Source organism: Plecotus auritus, assembly GCF_963455305.1.
Source record: "Plecotus auritus genome assembly, chromosome: 2".
NCBI lineage: Eukaryota > Metazoa > Chordata > Mammalia > Chiroptera > Vespertilionidae > Plecotus > Plecotus auritus.
In genome coordinates, this window is record NC_137771.1 from 25039239 (window position 1) to 25059532 (window position 20294).

General features: G+C 40.3%; 1 protein-coding gene across 5 annotated transcripts; it reads right to left on the reverse strand.

Annotated features, from left to right (window-relative positions):
• Positions 1-790: 790 nt before the first annotated feature.
• Positions 791-20107, reverse strand: MEAF6 (MYST/Esa1 associated factor 6). 5 transcript variants are annotated; one of them, XR_013959973.1, is made up of 8 exons: positions 19940-20084; positions 18712-18827; positions 15415-15502; positions 15226-15271; positions 7310-7499; positions 3630-3687; positions 2973-3006; positions 791-2480 (listed from the first exon to the last, which is right to left on the reverse strand). XR_013959973.1 is itself a non-coding variant. In XM_080656938.1 (8 exons), the coding sequence occupies exons 1-8, from the start codon at positions 20027-20029 to the stop codon at positions 2472-2474; spliced, it is 603 nt and encodes a 200-aa protein (XP_080513064.1). In that variant the 5' UTR covers positions 20030-20107; the 3' UTR covers positions 791-2471. The 5 variants fall into 5 exon arrangements, 4 of the variants coding, with proteins under 4 accessions (XP_080513064.1, XP_080513065.1, XP_080513067.1 ...); XM_080656938.1 differs by lacking the exon at positions 3630-3687 and adding an exon at positions 3793-3822 and having other exon boundaries at positions 19940-20107; XM_080656939.1 differs by lacking the exon at positions 3630-3687.
• Positions 20108-20294: the final 187 nt, after the last annotated feature.

The window sequence follows — 20294 nt, forward strand, 5'->3', positions numbered from 1 at the left end:
ACCAAGTTTACCCAGACGGCAGGAATCAGCCAGCACGACTGCCCTCAGCCTCCAATTCCCTTCTTGTTTCTTTGAAGTGCAGGAGAGGAAGGAGGGAGGACAGCCTGAGAATCATCTTCGGATTTGGCTCTAGTTCTTTGAACCAATTCATTCTCTGTCCCTAAAACCTGAAGCAAAGTCCTATTCCAAACCCAACTAACCGGAAGGCAGGCCCAGAAGGAAGCCCCTTCCCAGTGGTCCTGGCGGTCACTGTTCAGGGGGCCACCCAGCAGACTACCCCTATCCAGCTATAACAGGTTCTAGGAAGGCATCTGCCACCTAAATAAATGCGTCCCTCCGTGTTAGGTAAAGACTCATCGGTCATTACCTTATCTTCTTTTAAAGTCAAGCAAACTGTTTATAATCCAAGTTACAAGTATGATAAGCATGGCAGACAGTATCCTTTGATGCCTTTTTCTAAACCACCCCAATGTAGGGGACCAATCTTTCAGGACTTGAAAAGCTCCAGTATGCCTGGCCAACTCACAGAATTGGGAGGTTCTCCGAATCAATGATTAAACCTCACAGAGAAAGCAGCCTGATTCTATGATCACGTATACACACGGGTGTGTTCATGTGTACATAGATATGCTTTTAAATAATATACCTTTCGAAGAGCAGTCCTAGTACATCTCCAGCAAATGTCAAACTGAGAAATGTTTCCAGGTTTGCCAGGAGCTTTCCTCAGAGTTAAGGAAACTGTAGGTACCCTTCCCCTCCCTCCCGGAAAGGAGACAAACTGACAAGGATACTGGTTTCCACTGTTTTTAGTTTTTCTTTCTTTTTTTTAAAGGAACAATCTACATATAAGAAACTATTTCCTTAAATACCCTGACATTAGAGTTCTGCTACCAAAGACATCTAAATAGCCACAGGATAAAAAAAAAAAAAAAAAAAGGAAAGGTTTATTGAGAACAAGAGTGAAAGCTTTTGTACATCTGACAAAGTAGAATTGTTCTGATAATTGACATCACCCACATTCACCTCTACCAATATTATCACGAATGAAACATATTTTTTCTAACAAAGATATAGGCATAAGTAAAGGACTAGGACTAAATACAGTCCAAGGGAAGGGGAGGCCCCAAGTCTTATCCCTTAAACTGATTCACAAAACAGGATTTAAGTCGCATCATCCCGTCTCCTAACGCAGTGGTTCTTAACTTGGCTTCCTATCAGAACCCAGGGACTCATGGAAAAGAGATCCCCATACCAGACTGTACCCTCGCCCAGAACCTCTGGGGTGGGACCCAGGCATGAGTATTTTTCTAAGCTTCCCAGGTGATTCCAATGTGCAGCCAAGGTGGATCACAACTGCTCCACAGGCAACAACGATCAGTAACAATGATCAGCAAGTTCCTGGGCTCATAGCCCCCCTAGAAGGGGGATCTGTTGGGCGATACTGGCTCTTGTTGATCCTCTCTCTCACTCTGCTCAAGAACTCTGTGTGGTTATCAGCTTTGAGTACAATTTTGAGCCTTTCCATATCATATGCCTTAGTGATTTTTCAAGCACTATTTAATCAGGCAAATACCAGCAAAGAGAGAAAAGATGGAAAAATAAATTTCCATAAGGCATGATATGAATAAATAAAATAGGTGAAAAAAATCTCAGGTTTAAAAGTAAAACATGAGAAGTCAAATCCTGTGAATTTTTATTTTACAAAAAGAATAAAAATATTTTAAAAGGACTGATTTAAACTTATGTTTTTAAGCTTTTCCTATTCCTTGAACATGAAAGTACTCCCAACTCAGAAAGAGTTAAGATAAGTAATTATTAAATAAACACTCTTTAACTTTCCCCTGTGAAAAACCAAAGAGCCAAGTTCCCCATTTTGTTTATGGTAAACCAGGTCACTTTCAGTTTAAGAACATTGGCAACTCCGTGAAACAGATTATTAGATATGTCCGCCGGAAGGTATGAGCTGTACAAAGTCATTACAAAAAGCCCCAAAAGAAATAAGATGGTAAAAACAACAATAGAAAAATCATGAAACACAAACAAAATAAGAAAATGACAGGTATTTACAGCCTCCCTATGAAATGTGATCAGTGCTCTACTTTCAGCATAAAATAAAAGCAGAGGCCATTTCTCAGTGGGTCTCACAGATGAAGCTGGTGCCGGCCAGGTTGGGGGGAGATATTTGTTCCAAGAAGGGAGAGATTCAGTTAGCAACTTGCTGAGATTATAACCAAGTCTTGGTCTTCCTGCAGTTCTGTTACTAAGAATGACACAAAGTAAATGATCCAATGTGGCCTTACAGAAATGACTTGTCACCACATTTCAGAACAAGCGATTCAGAGTCACAGGCACCGGATCTGGGAAAGCAGAGGTGGATGGCCACACACTCAGGCAAGGGATGTTTATCTTTGTGAGGCCAGAGGAGGGAAGCAGGGCTCTACAGCCTGGAAGCTTCTGCACTAATGAGTCTTCTAATAGTCCTAAAGAGAGGAAAAACAAAGTCCCAATTTATTCTCAGCAGAACATTGGTTTGAACCTAAAAGAAAAAAATCTCCTAAACAACTCTGCTAGGCTACTGTTCTGCATCCAAAGATTCTATTTCAAATGTAATGTACAATAATATTTCACTCCTGAAAATGACCTGTCTTCTGAATCCACAAAGGGACTGAAAAACCAACTGTGTCCTAATTATTAGACATCCTGAGCTCACCAGTCAGAAAAAAAGAGCTAATATTAACAATTCATTATTTAATCACTCAGTAAAAATGTGCAACTACTTTCTCTCTCCAATATAATAAAAGTAAGTTAACACCTAAAAGTTGAAGAGTATATATACATGGACACCCCAGATTTTTAAATTACAGTTGTGACCCCAGGTTGTGACACTCAAGCTCTGAGGACATTTTTCTAATCATTTTCCTAATCATCAACAACATTACCAGCCTCTCTGAAATGGTCTGGCTGATACTTACAGCTCGTGGTTTTTTGTTTAACTTCAGATCAATCCTGTATAAGAAAGATAAGATATTTGCATTTCAATTTACAGAAAAAGAGTCCAAGAATCAGCTACTGCATAGGGCACAAGCTATAACAAAGACTATTTGGTTAAGTAAAATCCACATTCTTCATTAGACTATGTCATATTTAGTTGTTTATCCAGATATTATTAAGCAAGTATTTAAAAACATGAGCAGATACTCCTGCCACAAGGCAAACTTAGATGACTCAAAAAGAAATATACAGCAGTTATGAAAGCCATATAATTCTTAAAAATTATTCCAAAATTACACATTAAAGGGACTGAATTAAGAGGGCATGCTCTATGTTACTGTGTTAGCTCTGTAACTATATCACTGGTAATCAATGAGACACATGTGATTAAGAATAGGAAAGAGACTAGGAGCTTGTATTTCCAGACATGAAACACAAAAGAAATTAAACAAATTTCAATTTTTAAATCTTTCCAAAGCAAAATATTAAGATCTTAAACTATTAATCTCCTTATGAAGCAAAGCCAGAAAATCAATTTAAATATGAATTAAAGTGAAAGTTATCTATTTTAAAAGCAATTAAAATGCATAAAAGTGAAGTTTACTTAATTTTGCTGAAGTTATTAAATAAAATGTTACCTCCATCACGTTTTTCTGTTTTTAAAAAAAACTTCCCAGCCTAACCTAATATACATACCTACAATTAAACAGATAAACTATGGGTTAGAAAGGTCTCAAAAAGGCATATTGGTCTCTACACACTAAACAACACAGCACAAATACTAATTCAAATCAAACTTACTCAAAGTCATAATCAAACATGCCAGACGGGCTGAGGGGCAGCATTTGAAAGGAAGAAAGCAATAGAAATTAATATACTAGTTGAATAAATTAGTGGATTAGCCACCCTAGCAAGATTTATAGAAACTAAATCAGCTTTAAGAATCATAAGCCATAAAGTTTCAAACATGAAAGCACCAAAGATTTTGTGGTTGGGAGATTCCCTTCCCTCAATGGTTTTCATATCGGGAGAACAGACTATGAAAGGAAAAGTTATTTCATTAGAAAACTAGACACCTGCAGGCCTTCTATTAGCTGCCAGATTCAGAGTTAGAACTTGGAAAATATTTAATTGTAATGACAAGTATAATTAGGGCATTAGAAGAAACAGAAAAAGAAGGGTTTAGTCATATGATGAAAGGTGCTTTGAAGACAGTACTAACAACTCAGCAAAATATACTTGCACTAAAACAAAAGATAAAAACATCATACATTTTTTAAAAGAAAACATTCTGCAACTTTTAACTCAAGTTATATGTTCTAAACAAGTTATATGTTCTAAGCAAGTTATATGTTCTAAGCATGTCCAGGGAACATGGTACTCCTTTTCTACAGCATTCATTTTAGAAGCCAAGGGTCGAATGAAGGAACTTCAGTGATAGGTGAGTCTTGTTCCAGAAACTGCAGAGCCTGCATTGGTGATGGCAGTTAACTGTTTATGTCAGGGCTACAGTTATGGGACACCAAAGTCTGCAGCACCCCTATGAAAACAAAGAAAAGTTGACACCCACAAGTACCCAAGCCTCAGGGATCCGGATGGGAGTAGTATGAAGAGAAAGTAATCCAGGGCCATCACTGATAACCATGGTGTGGGCAGACCTCCAAAGCAAACATAACCCAAGTATGACACCAACCCTGCTGGCTCCAACCTTTCAGACTATAGATAGGTGGTAAAACAATATGCAAAATGGCTATCTTTTCCTCCTAACCAATGTTTGCAAGAATGAAGCTGGAAGAATGCTTAACGTCAATATCCATTATGCAACAGTTTCACTCAAGACATTGGGAAAGAGTATATAGTAAGTGTACAAACCAGGAACTACTAAAATTTTTTCTTCCAGCCTCATTTAATTTTATTCACAAGGTAGACTGTACCTACTTAATGAAAACTTAAAAAATCTAGAGGAATTCCAGAGTTTAGTATAGTAATAAAAATCTAAAAGAGCAGCTGTAAGTTATTATTTCAATTGTTTTCTTTAAAGATACTGAAACTTATTCAGATAATTTGAGTATTAAATATTATTTGATAAATTTTCATATTCCTAAAGAGAACAAATTCAAAAGTTATTCCTTTTTGCTAAAGTAACTTATTTATTTCCACTTTGCTTCACAGTACCTAGCACATAGTAGGTACTCAGACATTTGTTGAAATAATTTACTATGGACTTTATCTGAATAACATGCAGTGTGTGGCAGGTTGGAGAAGAAACAAGTACAAGTATGTACGAAGTGCTCCATCCCACCACCCCACTCTGTCAGACCCACTAAGAAAGACTTTAGTCAGAGGCGAGGGGTTTGGGCCACACATTTCCTGACTAAAGACGGCGGAATCTGAGAACCTTCACTGGCCATTGAGCTGTTAGTCAGGCACACTCAATCTGTTTTCCCGAGATAGAAGGTAAATAGCTCCACTCTGCTCCCTTGGGGCAGGCGAGGATCTAAGTCCAATGGAGAAGCCCAGCCAGATTAAACCAGGGAAATAGTCAAAGGATCCTGCTTTCCAAACAGAAAGCACCATTTGTGAACAATAACTAACATCAAAGATCTTTATAAATCCTAGTTATTTTTCTGGAAGGAGTTAGCTTCTAGGGCCAGGAAAAAGGGGTAGAAAGAAGTATAGTTCCTATGGAAATCTACTACAAACCTTCAAGAAGAAAGTTAGATTCAAGTTCTAATTCCATTTTATCACCAGCTGATCATGTCACTGAAGGAAATGAAGTATTACCTGAAATAAACAATAGCTATCTAGAGAGTGTCCATTGGTATCAGTAACAAACCTTCATGGAATTTCCCCCCTACTCTAGACACTGAAATTAGAAAAGCATCATTTCTTTAAAATGACACTGGAGTAAATTTTAGTAAAAGCAACATTTAATTTTCTTGACAATTTAAAATATTTTTAAGAATATGGTTCTCTGCTACTATTTGTGATAAGCTAGGATGAGTCCTATCACAGAGATCAAACACACAGCCTTACAAAAATGAAAAGATATGTCTTTTTTGCTATTTCTTACTGCACTTATGAGATTGGCATGGTGATCTGTGGTTTGCAGAAAAATGCTAAGCTAGCAGTCCTTAGTCTCTATTTGGAGGAAATACTTTTTCTGCAGTCTAAAAACCACACCACCATCGACAATAAAAACTCTTAAAAGAATGAAGATTCCAAGGAGGCTTAAACTAGTTAGAGTTAATTTTATATTATTCCTGTGTGCCACATCCACAGAGCTAACAATGTAATGCCTGGGTGCATGAAGGAAAATCCTACAGGTTTGTAAAACAATCCATCCCAGAAGCAAACTGGAGGACAGGGAACCCCATCCATCCCTTGCATGCCCTCTTTCATCTCCTCAGCATGCAGGCTTCCAAGAGAAGCGGGACAAAAGCCAGCCTATAAAGAACTGGTTTCCATGCCTCCCAGAGAAGGTCTTGAGGCTAGGGCAAGATTCCTCACTCTAGAAACTATAACCGCTCTGAATGCAGCTGTGTAATTTCCAGTTATCTGAGTTAATAGGCCCGTATTATCATACAAACCCCACACAGAGTGAATACTAAATCCTCTCTGGTGATACCTGACCTCTGTCCACTGATGCCATTCCTATCTCATTATGAACTGCAAAAAAACACAGTGGACAAACGTTACCTGCGAGGCACTCTCATATCTTACAGACTTTATACTCTTCCTCTGATATCTGGAATCAGCGTATTGCAGAGGCACATAAAAACAGAGAATCACATGCAATAAAAAAAACCCTCATATTTAAAAAGAAAAAAAGACACATCAGATCGGTTCCCTCCATTCACCAGGAAACAAGAGTAGGCAGGGATTGGGATTAAGAACAAGGACTTTATCCCACTTTGCAGCTTCCCAACATGCACTAGCGGTATTTTTCAAATACTATTACACAGACTCTGTTTCTATTTCCCTTTTCCACTTCTAAAAGGATTCCAAATTCATTATATTAAACAAATTTTTTATAGAACAAAATTCTTCTACATTAGAAACGGTGAGAATGCTGTCCTCCTGCATGGTTATGCTAAAGCCCTCTAATTACTCCCCTAGAAAGAGAAAAATTATTCTGTTTCATTTGTACCAACGGAAATTCTTCCCAACAGCACAGAAGAACTAAACCAATCCTGAAGACTTTTCATTCTAGTAAAATCCCTTCAGAGCAATGGTCATGGAAGCTGTGGGCGGGTAGGGGTTGATGGGGAGTGGGGACATATGAGGTGGGAGGAGGGAGGTGGTCCCTACCACTGACCTGTGTCGGTTTTTATTCTTTCGTTTTTTATGGCTGCTGTGATGGCTCCCTGAGGAAGTGGAAGCAGCCTTCTGGGGTTTCACTCCCTGCACAGATCCGTCCAGATCCTCAGGGTCCTCCTGGGTGGGCTCATTTTCCTGATTGTGGAAGTCTGGAGAAGTATCGCTTTCCGTCCCACTTCCTGGCTCCCCTTGAGGGAAGAAACACAAATCCCCAGAAGCACCATCAGTACTCGGGCAATCTGTCCGTCAGTCAGGAATGATTTTTTTGAGCACTAATATATAAAAAAGACTACATTCCTATACTCATTGATCATACCATCTAACTAACAAGATACATACAATCAAAGCTTCAAAGTTAACAGCGTTCCTGACATGTAATCAAAAATAGTGTAACCAGAGGCAGATCTAAGGACAGCTGGGAGATGGGGACACACAGGCAGGATAGCCTCACTGCATAAAGGTTCTATAAACATAGAATATATTAACGGGATTAAGAACGATGCAAGAAGGTGATGAGTGACCTTGGAAAAACTTCCTATAGCCAGCCCTGATTCCTTTCCCCAAACCATCCAGGAATCCTGTCTTTCTGTCAAGAAAAGAGGCCCATGAGAAAAGTCCTACCACCTAAATTACTCTGAGAAATATTAAGAATATTATTTTTAAAATTAGCAATAATACTCTTCAGCTGACACATATTCCCAATTTTACAACATCCCTTAAATATATTATGCAAGATAAATAATAATTTATATAAAATATTACATATATTTTGGTAAATGTATACTTTTTTTCTGAAAGGAATTTCTTGAAACTCTTAATAGAAAAGGATGGGCGAAGATTTTCACTTTGCTCACTTTTGATGTCTTTGTATTATAAACTGCTGGGAAGAGATTTTAAATTGAGTAGCACATGGACACAAGAAGTAAAAGAAAGAAATGATTCCCAAAAGGCAAGAGAAACAGAACCAGATCTCAGAAATCATGAAATACTATTTTTTGATCACTTCATGAAAGCAACCAGAAGAGGGAGCTCTAGAACTACGAAGCTAGAAAAAGTGTATTCATCTGGCCTTTCCACAGTTCAGAAAAAACAGCTTTCACAGAAAACTTAGCAAAAGAACACCAAAACTTATCCATAAAACTACAGTAACCAAAAGTATGTGGTATTGGCATAAGAACAGACATACAGAAACCAGGAAAGAGAATTCTGAGGCCAGATACAAACCCTTAACATTTATGACCAACTGATTTTCAACAAGGGTATACTGACCAACCTGGCCCTTCTAAGTTTGACGGGCAATTCAATTAAAAGACACTGATGAGCAAAACAAACACTTATTCATTGCGGGCCAGATGCTCTGGGAGTACTGGGAGTAAATGGATGAGTTGGTCACATTCTATAAGGTAAGCACACAAGTGCATACAAAACAGTGTAAATCAAAGCCCTATGAACGAAAAGGGTAACATGCCAGGCATTAACCCATGCTCCAAAGTCCTGATATGGATATTAAGTATCATCAGTCAGAGAAGAAAGAGTGAATTCCTCAGGAAAAGCTTCATTGAAGGGGTAGACTTTAACTGGACCTTGAAAAAGGAGAAGCCAAAATAAGGACCCCAAAAAAAAAAAAAAATAGCACAAGCAAAAGTGTAGAGGTGAGAAAACACAAGGTATATTTGGGACAAATGAATCAAACAACATCATTTAAACAGAGAGCTTGAGAAATGAGAGGTAAAATGGAGTGGCAGGTTAAGAGGACTCATGTAAAGGATTTCATTTCGGGAAGGTGCTGGTTAAGAGAACTGACCTGTAGTTTAACCTTTCTAAGCCTGTTTCCCCATTTGTAAAGTAAGAATTCTTTCTTTCATGTGTTCAGTATCTCTTATGGACAAGGCATTGGGGTAGACATTGAGCTACCACAACGTTCCCTATTTTCAAGGAGTAGTTTTAAAGATTAAATGAGATAATGCAAGTACAGTGTTTACTTGGTGACTAGAACACAGTAAGTGTTCAATCTCAGTATCTGTGAGATCTACAAGCATGCAATAGGGTGGTGAAGACCTGGGTGGAGGGGAAGGCTTGGAGGGAGAGGGGTAAAGGGGGGAAAATGGGAGATATCTGTAATACTATCAACAATAAAAAATATTTTTTTTAAAAGAATCTCTGAACAGAGAAGTGACATCAAACAATGAATATTTATGAAGTTCTGTATAAATCCCTGTTTAGGGTTATTAGGCTAGAAGTAGTTTATAAGAGGATCTGGAATGAGGGAACTAAACACCATTCAAGTGAGCTCTGACCAGCATGGTTCAGTGGTTAGAGCATTGACCTGCACAACGAAGATCTTGGGTTCAATTCCCGACCTTGATGTGATCAAAGGCCCATATCTGGTTAGCAGATTCAACCCCCACCCCGAGTCAGGGTGGGTGCAGGAGGCAACCAATTGATGTGTCTCTCTCATATTGATGTTTCTCTCTTTTTCCTTACCTCCCTCCACCCCCCCTCCCTTCCACTCTCTCTAAATATCAATGGAAAAAACATCCTCACTCCTCAGTGAGGATAAAATAAATAAATAAAATACGAAGTGAGAATAATTTTCTTCCTTGGCTCAGGGAAGCGGAAGAGGAGTGATGACAAAAAGGCTGGGTGACAACATCTCAAAGAGCAGCAGTGAGTCAGTCAACCGCCTGGTGCTGCCACCTCAGAAAGACAAGTCTGTTTCTCACATAAAAGTGAACAACTCATTTTTAGAGCACAGAACATCAGATTTTGATTAAGTTTAATAAATCTACAAATGAGACACTCTACTTATTAAAAGAAAGGAACAGCTATTAAATAGTGTCAAGGCAGTAACTTCTGAGCAGCACAAACAGTTAGAGGTGGAAAGGAAGGGGCCAAGAACAAAGCTTCATGCAGGCGTGTACTTACCCACAGGACAAAGTCAATGCTGAGGAGAGATCTGGCTAGATGAAAGCTCCAGAGGAGTCCAATAAAAAACAGCAGAGACTGTGCTGATCCTTTACTGTTACTTTTTTAATTAAGTATTTTATTTGTATTACTTTTATTTTTGTTAATCCTCACCTAAGGATATTTTTCCATTGATTTTTAGAAAGAGTGGAATGGAGGGGGAAAGATCAAGAGAGAAACATCAATGTGAGAGAGACACATCGAATGGTTGCCTCCCACACACGCCCTGATCAGGGCTGGGGGTCTAGCCTGCAACTGTGGTACGTGCCCTTGATCGAAACCAAATCTAAGACCCTCCAGTCCCCAGGCTGATGCTCTATCCACCAAGCCAAAGAGGCTAGGGCTACGCAGATCCTTTAAAGGAAACTGGATACAACCTACCTGTTTTGTTTTCCTCTTATTCTTTTAAAAATATATATACAATGGCTCACTAATCTGCATAAAATTCCCCTTTAGGAATGATGCTAACCTACTTTATTATTCTAGTTTGAGCACATCCTAAGCCAAAGGAAGCAGAAAGCAATGCATTTCTGAGAAAATTTTTCAAAATGGTTTGAAAATAAAATGCCAAAAGTCTAAAACTCGCCTGGCCAGCGTAGCTCAGCGGTTGAGCACCGACCTATGAACCAAGAGGTCACGGTTGGATTCCTGGTTAGAGGACATGCCCGGGTTCCGGGCTTGATCCCCACTGTGGGTGTGCAGGAGGCAGCCGATCAATGATTCTCTCTCATCAGTGATGTTTCTCTCTCTCCCTTCCTCTCTGCAATCAATAATAAAAAAACTCTTTTAAAAAGTGTAAAACTCTAAAATCCTTGAGATCTAAAGATATATGCAAGTTAGAATTCTAAAAAATGTTCACTTCATTGCCACTAAAGATCAAAAACAGAGACATGTTTCCACAGGTTATATAAAAATTCTGAGATATTGGAGAGATTTTCTACGAAGGAAAATATGTAGAGGCAACATACACCACTCCTTCCTCTCGTGGAATTAAAGCTTAGTTTGAATCACTTGGGTCACTTAGGCACACTCAAGCCTTGAACTTGGTCTAAAGAGGTTTGAGCACCTAACAGAAGCAAACATTAAATCTTCTCTGGAAGACAGCACCTTTATCCTTGCCCTCAAATTATTCTATGAATACTTTGTTTTAAAATATGTTTTTATTGATTTTAGAGAGAGAGGAAGGGAGAGGGAGAGAGAAAGAAACATTGATGAGGGAGAAACATTGATGGACTGCCTCCTGCACGCCCCCCACTGGGGATGGAGCCTGAAACCTGGACTGTGCCCTGACCAGAAATTGAACCTGAGACCTCTGGTACCTGGGATGATGCCCAACCAAGTAAGCAACACTGACCAGGGTCTATAAATACTTTTTTTTTTTAATCCTCACCTGAAGATATTTTTCCATTGATTTTTATAGAGAGTGGAAGAGTGAGGAAAAAACAGAAAGAAATATCGATGTGAGAGAAACACATCAATTGATTGCCTCCTGCACGTGCCACAACCAGTGCTTAGACTGGGGAGGAGCCTGCAACCAAGGTACATGCCCCTGACCGGAATCAAAATAGGCACCCTTCCGTCTGCAGACCAATGCTCTATCCACTGAGCCAAACCGACTAGGGCTATGAATACTTTTAATAATAATGAGCAGCTTTGCATGTGTCTCTAACAGTTTAGAATAAATATCTATTTTAAAGAAAAAAAAAATAATAATGAGCAGTACACAAAGATAACCAAGCACACAGAGAAATTAGATTTCATGGGTAATGACTAGTAGAAATAAACAAAAATAGGTCATTAAGGATTTCAGAAATTGAAGTTAAATACAGACTATAGAATAACTACACTTACTACACTTAAGCATAAAGACAGGTTTGAAAATAACTGCAAAGAAAGCTATTGGAAAATTACCAGATTTTTAAAATAATTAAGTAGAATTTATGGAAATAAAATTGTAATAAGATTTAAAATCAAGAGAACAGCAAATCAGATTTAATTGAAAAGAGAATTAGAAATGGGTAGGTCAGAAAAAAATTACTCATAATGCAGCACAGAGACAAAAAGATATAAGGTACAGAAGAGATAATAAAAGACATAAAGGTTAAAACAACAAGGTTAACATACATTTAACCACAGTACAGAAGGAGAAGAGAGAAAGCATGAAATAAATAGAGTATCTGAAAAGATAACAGCTGGGAATTTTCCAGAACTGATAAAAATACCAAACACAGTTTCAACAAGTCCAGTGAAACCCAAGCCAGATAAATAGAAAAAATTCATACTTGGACACATTGCAGTTAACTATAGAAAATCAAATCTTATAAATAGCAGTGGGAAGTGGTGGAGGTGGTGAGATAAAATGCAATAGAATTACTTTAAAAGGGCTCCAACCATTTGAATTAATGAACTCCAGCATTTGTGTAATTCTCTGCTTTATTAAAAAAAAATAAAAAAATCCTAGGCAGCTTGCCAAGATTCATATAATGTAATCCAATAAAATAAATTTAAAATGAGATAAGGCAAAGAAGAATAGAAGAGGAAAGTAACCTGGATGCAGTACTAAGATTCAGTCCCCAAATGCATGCTATAAATTCCTATCTGCTTTCTAGAGGGACACCACAAATTTGGCTTTAAGCATTTTAGCACCCATCCAAAGAGGGAAACAATTACAGGATTTTCAGTAAAAAACAACTAGGCCCTCAGGGAAAACAACTATTTCTAAAGGAATAATAATTAGAATAATAATAAACAGCATTTGCCACATCCTCTTACAATAAAAAGAGACACATTTTACAAGATCAACTGCAACTTCATAGGGAAGACCAAGGAATAGCAATATGGAGGCTCAATCTAGGAGGAAGATTTTAGGGCAGGGGTGGGCAAACTTTTTGACTCGAGGGCCACAATGGGTTCTTAAACTGGACCGGAGGGCCGGAACAAAAGCATGGATGGAGTGTTTGTGTGAACTAATATAAATTCAAAGTAAAGGAGGGAGGGGAGAGCAAGAGAACCCTCAGCTATTTCGGCTCCCCAGGCCCGATAGAACAGCCTAACGGGCGGATCCAGCCCACAGGCCGTAGTTTGCCCACGGCTGTTTTAGGGTAATGGATGGTCTGCATATGCTTCAGAAAATCTTTCATACATAAGCACTTTCTCAGATAAGCTTCCGAAAGGAATGGCTTTAAGAGTCTTTTCCTGACTAGTACCGAGGTGTAGGTGCTCTATATGAGTAATTAGGTAACAGAGCACATACTAAACTATCTACTAAGCAACGGGCAGGATAAGAGGCTCTTATGAAAACTGAGGAGTCAGACATCATTCCATCTAGACTGAGTGAGATTCAGAAAGTTCCTTAACAAGCCTCATTACTCTACAAAGTAGGTGAAATGGCTCTACAGTCTACAAGTGGCATTAATTGAAAAGAAACAAGATCTACTGGGCCTGCATGGCTCACTGGCATATGCCCTGACTGGAAATTGAACCATGACTTATGAATCAGGAGATGAAGGTTCGATTCCTGGTCAGGGCATATACCAGGAATCCCCAGTGTGGGGAGTACAGGAGGAAGCTGATCAATGATTCTCTATCACTGATGTTTCTATCTCTCTCTCCCTCTCTCTTTCCCTCTGAAAGTAATAAAAATATATTTATTTTTAAAAAGGAAAGAAACAAGATTTATGTGACAGTTATAGCAAAAGAAAAAAAATTGGCAAAAATCAGTAAAAATGCCTACAAAGTTTTGAATGATGAAGAACAGAAATACTATGACAAAAATTGGGCAGACACATTTTGAAGGAAATAGAATGGCTCAGTTTTAGACAAAATGTTTGGGTTTGAATATCTGAATGGAAATGTACAGAAGACATTTTCTAGAAGTTTCTAGAAATGTATCACTAAAGGGGTTAAGGATAGAACTAAAAATTTAGAAATCTGTACACAGAGATAAAATTGAAGTCACTGAGTAGTTCTAATTCCCAAACCACCAAAATCTCTTCTCCTCAAACCACTGCCCCACTGCAAACAAAAGAACTGGATCCCACCAGATATGCCACAGCCATGATACAAAAAGCAGGTTGTATTTCAAAGTGAGCCAGTGCACAGAGAGAACATTCAATACAGCTACACAGTCTGACTCAGAAAGATAAATGTACAGTTATATATGCCATCACTAGAAATTAGAACAGAATTGCACTATATGGCTCATAACAGGGAATGCCACAATTGCTCTATCTATTCTCTATTTTATTTAATTAATTTATTATTTATTTATTTATTTATTTATTTATTTATTTATTTATTTTTGTTAATCCTCACCCCAGGATATTTTTCCATTGATTTTTAAAGAGAGTGGGAGGGAGGGGGGGAGAGAGAGAAACATCGATATCACATTGATTGGTTGCCTCCCGCATGTGCCCCAACAAGGGCCAGGGATCAAGCCTGCAACAGGTGTGTACCCTTGACCAAAATCAAACCGGGGACCCTTCAGTCCGCGGGCCAATGCTCTATCCACTGAACAAAACCAACTCAGGCTCCACTTTGTATTTCAGAACAGAAAGGTACATTCTGTTTGAAAGATAAAATTTCCTAAAAATTATTAATTTGGGTACATGGGGATTTATTAGATATATCTGAAATTTTCCATGATAAGAGTTTTTTTAAACTTATAAAAAATTCCCTAAGACTTATCAGGAGTGAAGACATACCTTTCTGTCTTTGAGCAGCTAACATCAACCTTCCTGTGATACAAGAGGCAGGAAGGAAGGACATGGTCATTTCTTTCTCATAAGAAAGACAAGATTAAAGATACACAAGAGGTTATTAACTTCTAGAAAGAAGACACAAGAGTGTAAGAGATGCAGTCTTCAGATACACCGTTGGATATGTGTTAAAGATAGAAACTATAGCAGCTTTTATAATAAACTAATAAAAAAAGTAAAAAAATAAACTTACTCTTTTCAATGAGCTGGTCCTGAACTCCTGCCAATGCACTTACTGCCTGAAAGAAAAAAACACTAGTTACAAGAAAAATTATCACAGACCTCAGGAGAGCACTCACAGAGGGAAAAAGAAAACTCACAAAAATGCAACTGAGGTTTTCCTAAATAATGGGCCACATAAAGATCCCCCCACCTCACTTACAGCTGCTGAAGTAACTGAAGATTTACTGAAGAGCCGCTCAGCTTCCTTAAACTTCCGGTTCCTTCGATCATTTTTGCTATTGGAGTTTCTAAAACACACACAAGGATTCATTATAAGCACCAAGCTTTGTCTAAGGCTCAAGCTGAGGATGTCCCAGGGAAAATGTAAGGAACTTCTTTGTTTTTGTTCTTATTTTATTTTTGTTAATCCTCACCCAAGGATATTTTCCATTGATTTTTTTTTTCTTTTTAGAGAGAGTGGAAGGGTGGGAGAGAGAGAAACATCAATACAAGAGAGACACCAATTGGTCGCCTCCCACACTCACCTGAGGCATGTGCCCTTAACCAGAATTGAACCCAGGACCCTTCAGTCCACAGGCCGATGCTCTAGCCACTGAGCCAAACTGGCCAGGGATCCTTTGTTTTTATTACTTCACCCCACTCGGATTGACCAAAACAACCTTTATGCTGAATGCCTATGTAGATAGACAACAATGTTTTCCAACATATGGAATGTGCTCCACAGTGGTACATGAGACTGTTAGTTGGTTCATAATCATTTTCATTTTAATATGTATATATTTTAACGATTTTTAAAACAACTAGCATAGACTAGTGATATGAAGTGTCTGTTAAATAAACATAAATCTTAAAATTTTAAAGAAAAAAAAACAGGATTCCTTAGAAAAATAGTCTGGGACAAGAAAAGGAAAAGAGGACAGACAGAAACAAGGCACTCAAACTAACAGGATCATGTCAAAAGGACAAAGGAAATCAGCTTAAGGAGGCTCCTTCTGGCCATGTTTGGGATAAACTAAGCATCAAAAAGAATGACGGGAGCCCTGGCCCTGGCCGGTGGCTCAGTTGGTTGAAGCATCACCTCATACACCAACAGGTTGTGGTTCGATTTCTGGTCAGAACACACACCTATGTTGCAAGTTCAATCTCCAGTTTGGGTGCATATAGGAGGCAACTGATTGATGTTTCTCTTTCACATCAATGCTTCACTCTCTCTCCCTTCCTCTCTCTAAAGTCAATAAATACAGGAAGTCCTCGGGTTATGTCAGACTCGATGTACGTTGTTTTGTGGTTTCGTCGCCATCTCCCATTTACTTATAAAAAAAAAGTTCCGTCATTTTGACGTATGTATATATGTGCTTTATGTTTTTTATTATTTATTTACCACAAGGTCAGGAATTGTTATCTTTCTTTTAATTTTTTTTTACTGTTTCACTTCATTACTGCTGTGTATGTGCTCCATGTGAGTGACGTAGGTGCTTATGTAGGTGGGTTACGACTTACGGCGAAAATCGCGTTACGTCGCGCCATAGGAACGGATCTCCGACGTAACCCGAGGACCTACTGTATATATTTCAATAAATTAATTTATCCTAAAAAATAAACCTCTGTAATAAAAAAGTGACAGGGCTAGATCCCAACAGTAATTTTTTAAATAAATATTTGCTATCTTTTTAAAAAATATATTTTTATTGATTTCAGAGAAGGGAGAGAGAGATAGAAACATCAATGATGAAAGAGAGTCATTGATAGGCTGCCTCCTGCATGCCCCACACTGGGGATCTAGCCAGCAACCAGGACATGTGCCCTGACCAGGGATTGTACCTTGACCTCCTGGTCCATAGGTCAACACTCAACCACTGAGCCTCACCAGCCAGGCCCAACGGTAATTTTTTTAAAAATCCATGTGTCTATAGTGATACAAGACAGAGATAAAAAGGATGAAAGAGAATAAAGACAGCCCGGCTGGCGTGGCTCAGTGGTTAAGCATCAACCTATGAACTGAATAAAAATGGGGGGGTGTAGTATATTACTACTATCTAAAAGTATGAGCTCCAAATTTACATGGTTAATTACAAAGAGAAGAAATAAACTTTACAATGGAGAAATCACATGGTCAAACTTATCAGTACCAAAAATAGGACAATCTGACATTATGTGCCTCCTGATGAAATAGAGGTAAACAACAAGAGGTACACAAATCACTAATGCAACATTTCTGCAAAAAATATGTAACGGATCTCTCATGAGGTGGCAAAAGAAAAATCTGGAATTGGGACATTCTACAAGACAATGTCATAAACAACTTCCCCACCAAAAAGGGTGGGAAGCTCTCCTACATTAAGAGAGAGACATGAAAAAAACTGACTGGATCAAAATAAGGCAGCAAAACATGTGGAGGACAATTAGGGAAATTTGAATAAAAACTGTATATTAGATGATACTATCAATGTAGTGCTAATGTTCTTGGCATAATTGTGGCTAGGTAAAAAAATGTTCTTATTTTTAAGAGGTAACTGCTGACATATTTAGAGATAATATGTCATGATATCTGCTTCTAACTTTTTTTTAAATATATTTTTATTTTTTTAAACCTATTTTTATTGATTTCAGCGAGGGAGAGGGAGAGACAGAAACATCAATGATGAGAGAGAATCACTGAATGGCTGCCTCCTGCAAGCCCCCAACCGGGGATCGAACCTGAAACCTCGATATATGCCCTGATCAGGAGTCAACTGGTCACCTTGTTGTTGTTGTTAATCCTCACTCAAGGATATTTTTTCCATTGATTTTTTAGAGAGAGAGGAAGGGAGGGCATGGGAGGGTGAGAGAGAAGAAAAGAGAGAGAGAGAAATGTGAGAGACACATAGATTGGTTGCCTCACGCATGCGCCTGACTGGGATGGGGATTGAACCTGCAACCCACGTACGCGCCTTTGAACAGGAATTGAACCCTCAACTCTTCAGTGGGGAGGCTGACTAACTACTAAGCAACATTGGCCAGGACTCGTACCCAGGGCTCAAACCTGGCACCTTTTGATATGCTCCAACCAACTGAGCTATACAGGCCAGGGAGGGCTCTTGCAATTTTTCTGTACTAGTATATTTTAAAAATTTTCAAAGTTTGAAAAGTTTTTGAGAATACTATTACTAAATAAATGGTGGTACAGTTGGTACATATGTCTAGAGAGGGTGGAACTCATGACTGATTAAAATGTGGAAAACACTAACAGAATGCTGTGTGTAAGGTATGCTGTATCTCATTTAAGCCTCACACACCCCTGTGCCATAGACAGGACTTCCCCTATTCTACAGATGTAGGATTTGTTTAGGATTACTCAGTGAGGCTGAACCAGAATCCAAGTTCAAGCCCAAACCTCTTTCCACACTACCACGTATTATATCCCCTCCCTACAAAGTTGCTACCAAAAAGTGTACACAGTCTTAAAAACAAGTATTAGTAGGTCACAATACAAACACCACAGGTTTCTGACACTCACTTTTGGTTGGTCAGATACCTATCCCAGCCACGAATGATATTGCCATACATCTGGGTGTCTTCTAGGTAGCTTCCTTCAAAAGCATAGATCTGTCTCTCCAAGTTTGCCAGTGTTTCCTGCGAGGTGAAAAACAAGGAAATGGATGCCTTTTAAATGCAAAATTAAGTCTGACCAAACTGAAATCTTGCTATTAGATTTATAAACTCAAGAAGAAATACACTCAACCACCCTTGTGGAGAGATGGATGATATGGGGAGGAGCAGGCAGATTCAGACAGTCTAGAATTGTCCTCTTGGATCCCTTTGAGAATAGAATGAAGCAGAGCCTGTCCCATGAAAAATGTATACACATGCACAATTTTGGATCTACTTCAGAGGGTTCGTGGAAACCCAACTGTGAAGAAGCCTGGCTCATGTAGACTCCACTCCCATGCATTAAAGGTATTGCTGGCGGGAGGGTAGGGTGAGCAGCCTTCCAGCGCCAGCCAACTCGCTCTCCTCCCCTCAGAGTGGCCGCCAGCACTGGATAGCCAGTTGCTATGGAAACCTGGAAGGACAGCTTCAGGTGAACGGGCCGCACGGGTGCCCAAGCCAAGACTCGGGGCTGGGACAGGTAGGACTTAGACACCAGGGTGCATGGGACCCCGGGTGCACCTCACAATTCCTAATTCCCCAGACTGAGTCCGCTCCCCACGCCCGTCACCTTCCAGACGTTCCCACACACGTCGCATCCCTGCCCATCATAAATTCCATTCAATGGGTCTACTAGTTCCCAGAAGGACACCCGTCCCTCCACCCTCCAAAGGCCAGACTGGATGACAGAGTCCCCCTCCCACAGCCGCCTCCTACTCCACCGTGCCAAACCCACCAGCAAGCCCGAACCAATCTGCTCCAGCCTACCGACACGCCCGCCCTCACCACCCGCCAAAGCGCACGGGCACTAGCCTCTCCAGGGCTCCCACACACAAGCCCACAGCGCCCCGCGCCATCCTTCCTCCATGCCCCCCGCCCCCTCCCCGGCTCCGCGCCCCCGCCTCTGGCCCCGCTCCCTCACAGCCGGGAAGCCGAGGCGCCGGCGGGCCGCGAATGCGCAGCCCTGCCTCAGGCCGCCGGCTCCGGACTGCCGCGCAGCGCCCGCGAAGTAACGGCCTGGCGCGGCGGGGCTGGCGCCTGGAGGCGGGGGCAGGCGCGGGGTCCTCACTCGGGCTCCCCCGGTGATAGCCCCTCACCGCCAGCTCCTGCTTCCGCTTCACGAGCTCCGCCAGCTCCCGCCGGGTGTCCGGGATCTGCGGTGGCGCTGCCTTGTTGTGCATCGCCATGTTGGGCCGAGGCGGGCAGCGGCGGCGGCGCCGGGCTGGGGGCGGTCCCTGCACGCCGCCGCTAGGGGGCGCCCGCGCCGCACTGCGCCTGCGCGCGCGGCTTCCGGAGCCGCGCGCGCCCTGTCTGGGGACCCGGTGGTGGGGCTCTCTGGTCTTGGTACAGGCAATTCTGCCCCTGGTGGACGGTTTACCTTTACAGGCACCGCAAACACCGTGATGACTCACTGTCCCCCCAGTAGCCCAAATCAGAAACCTTCGTATTCTC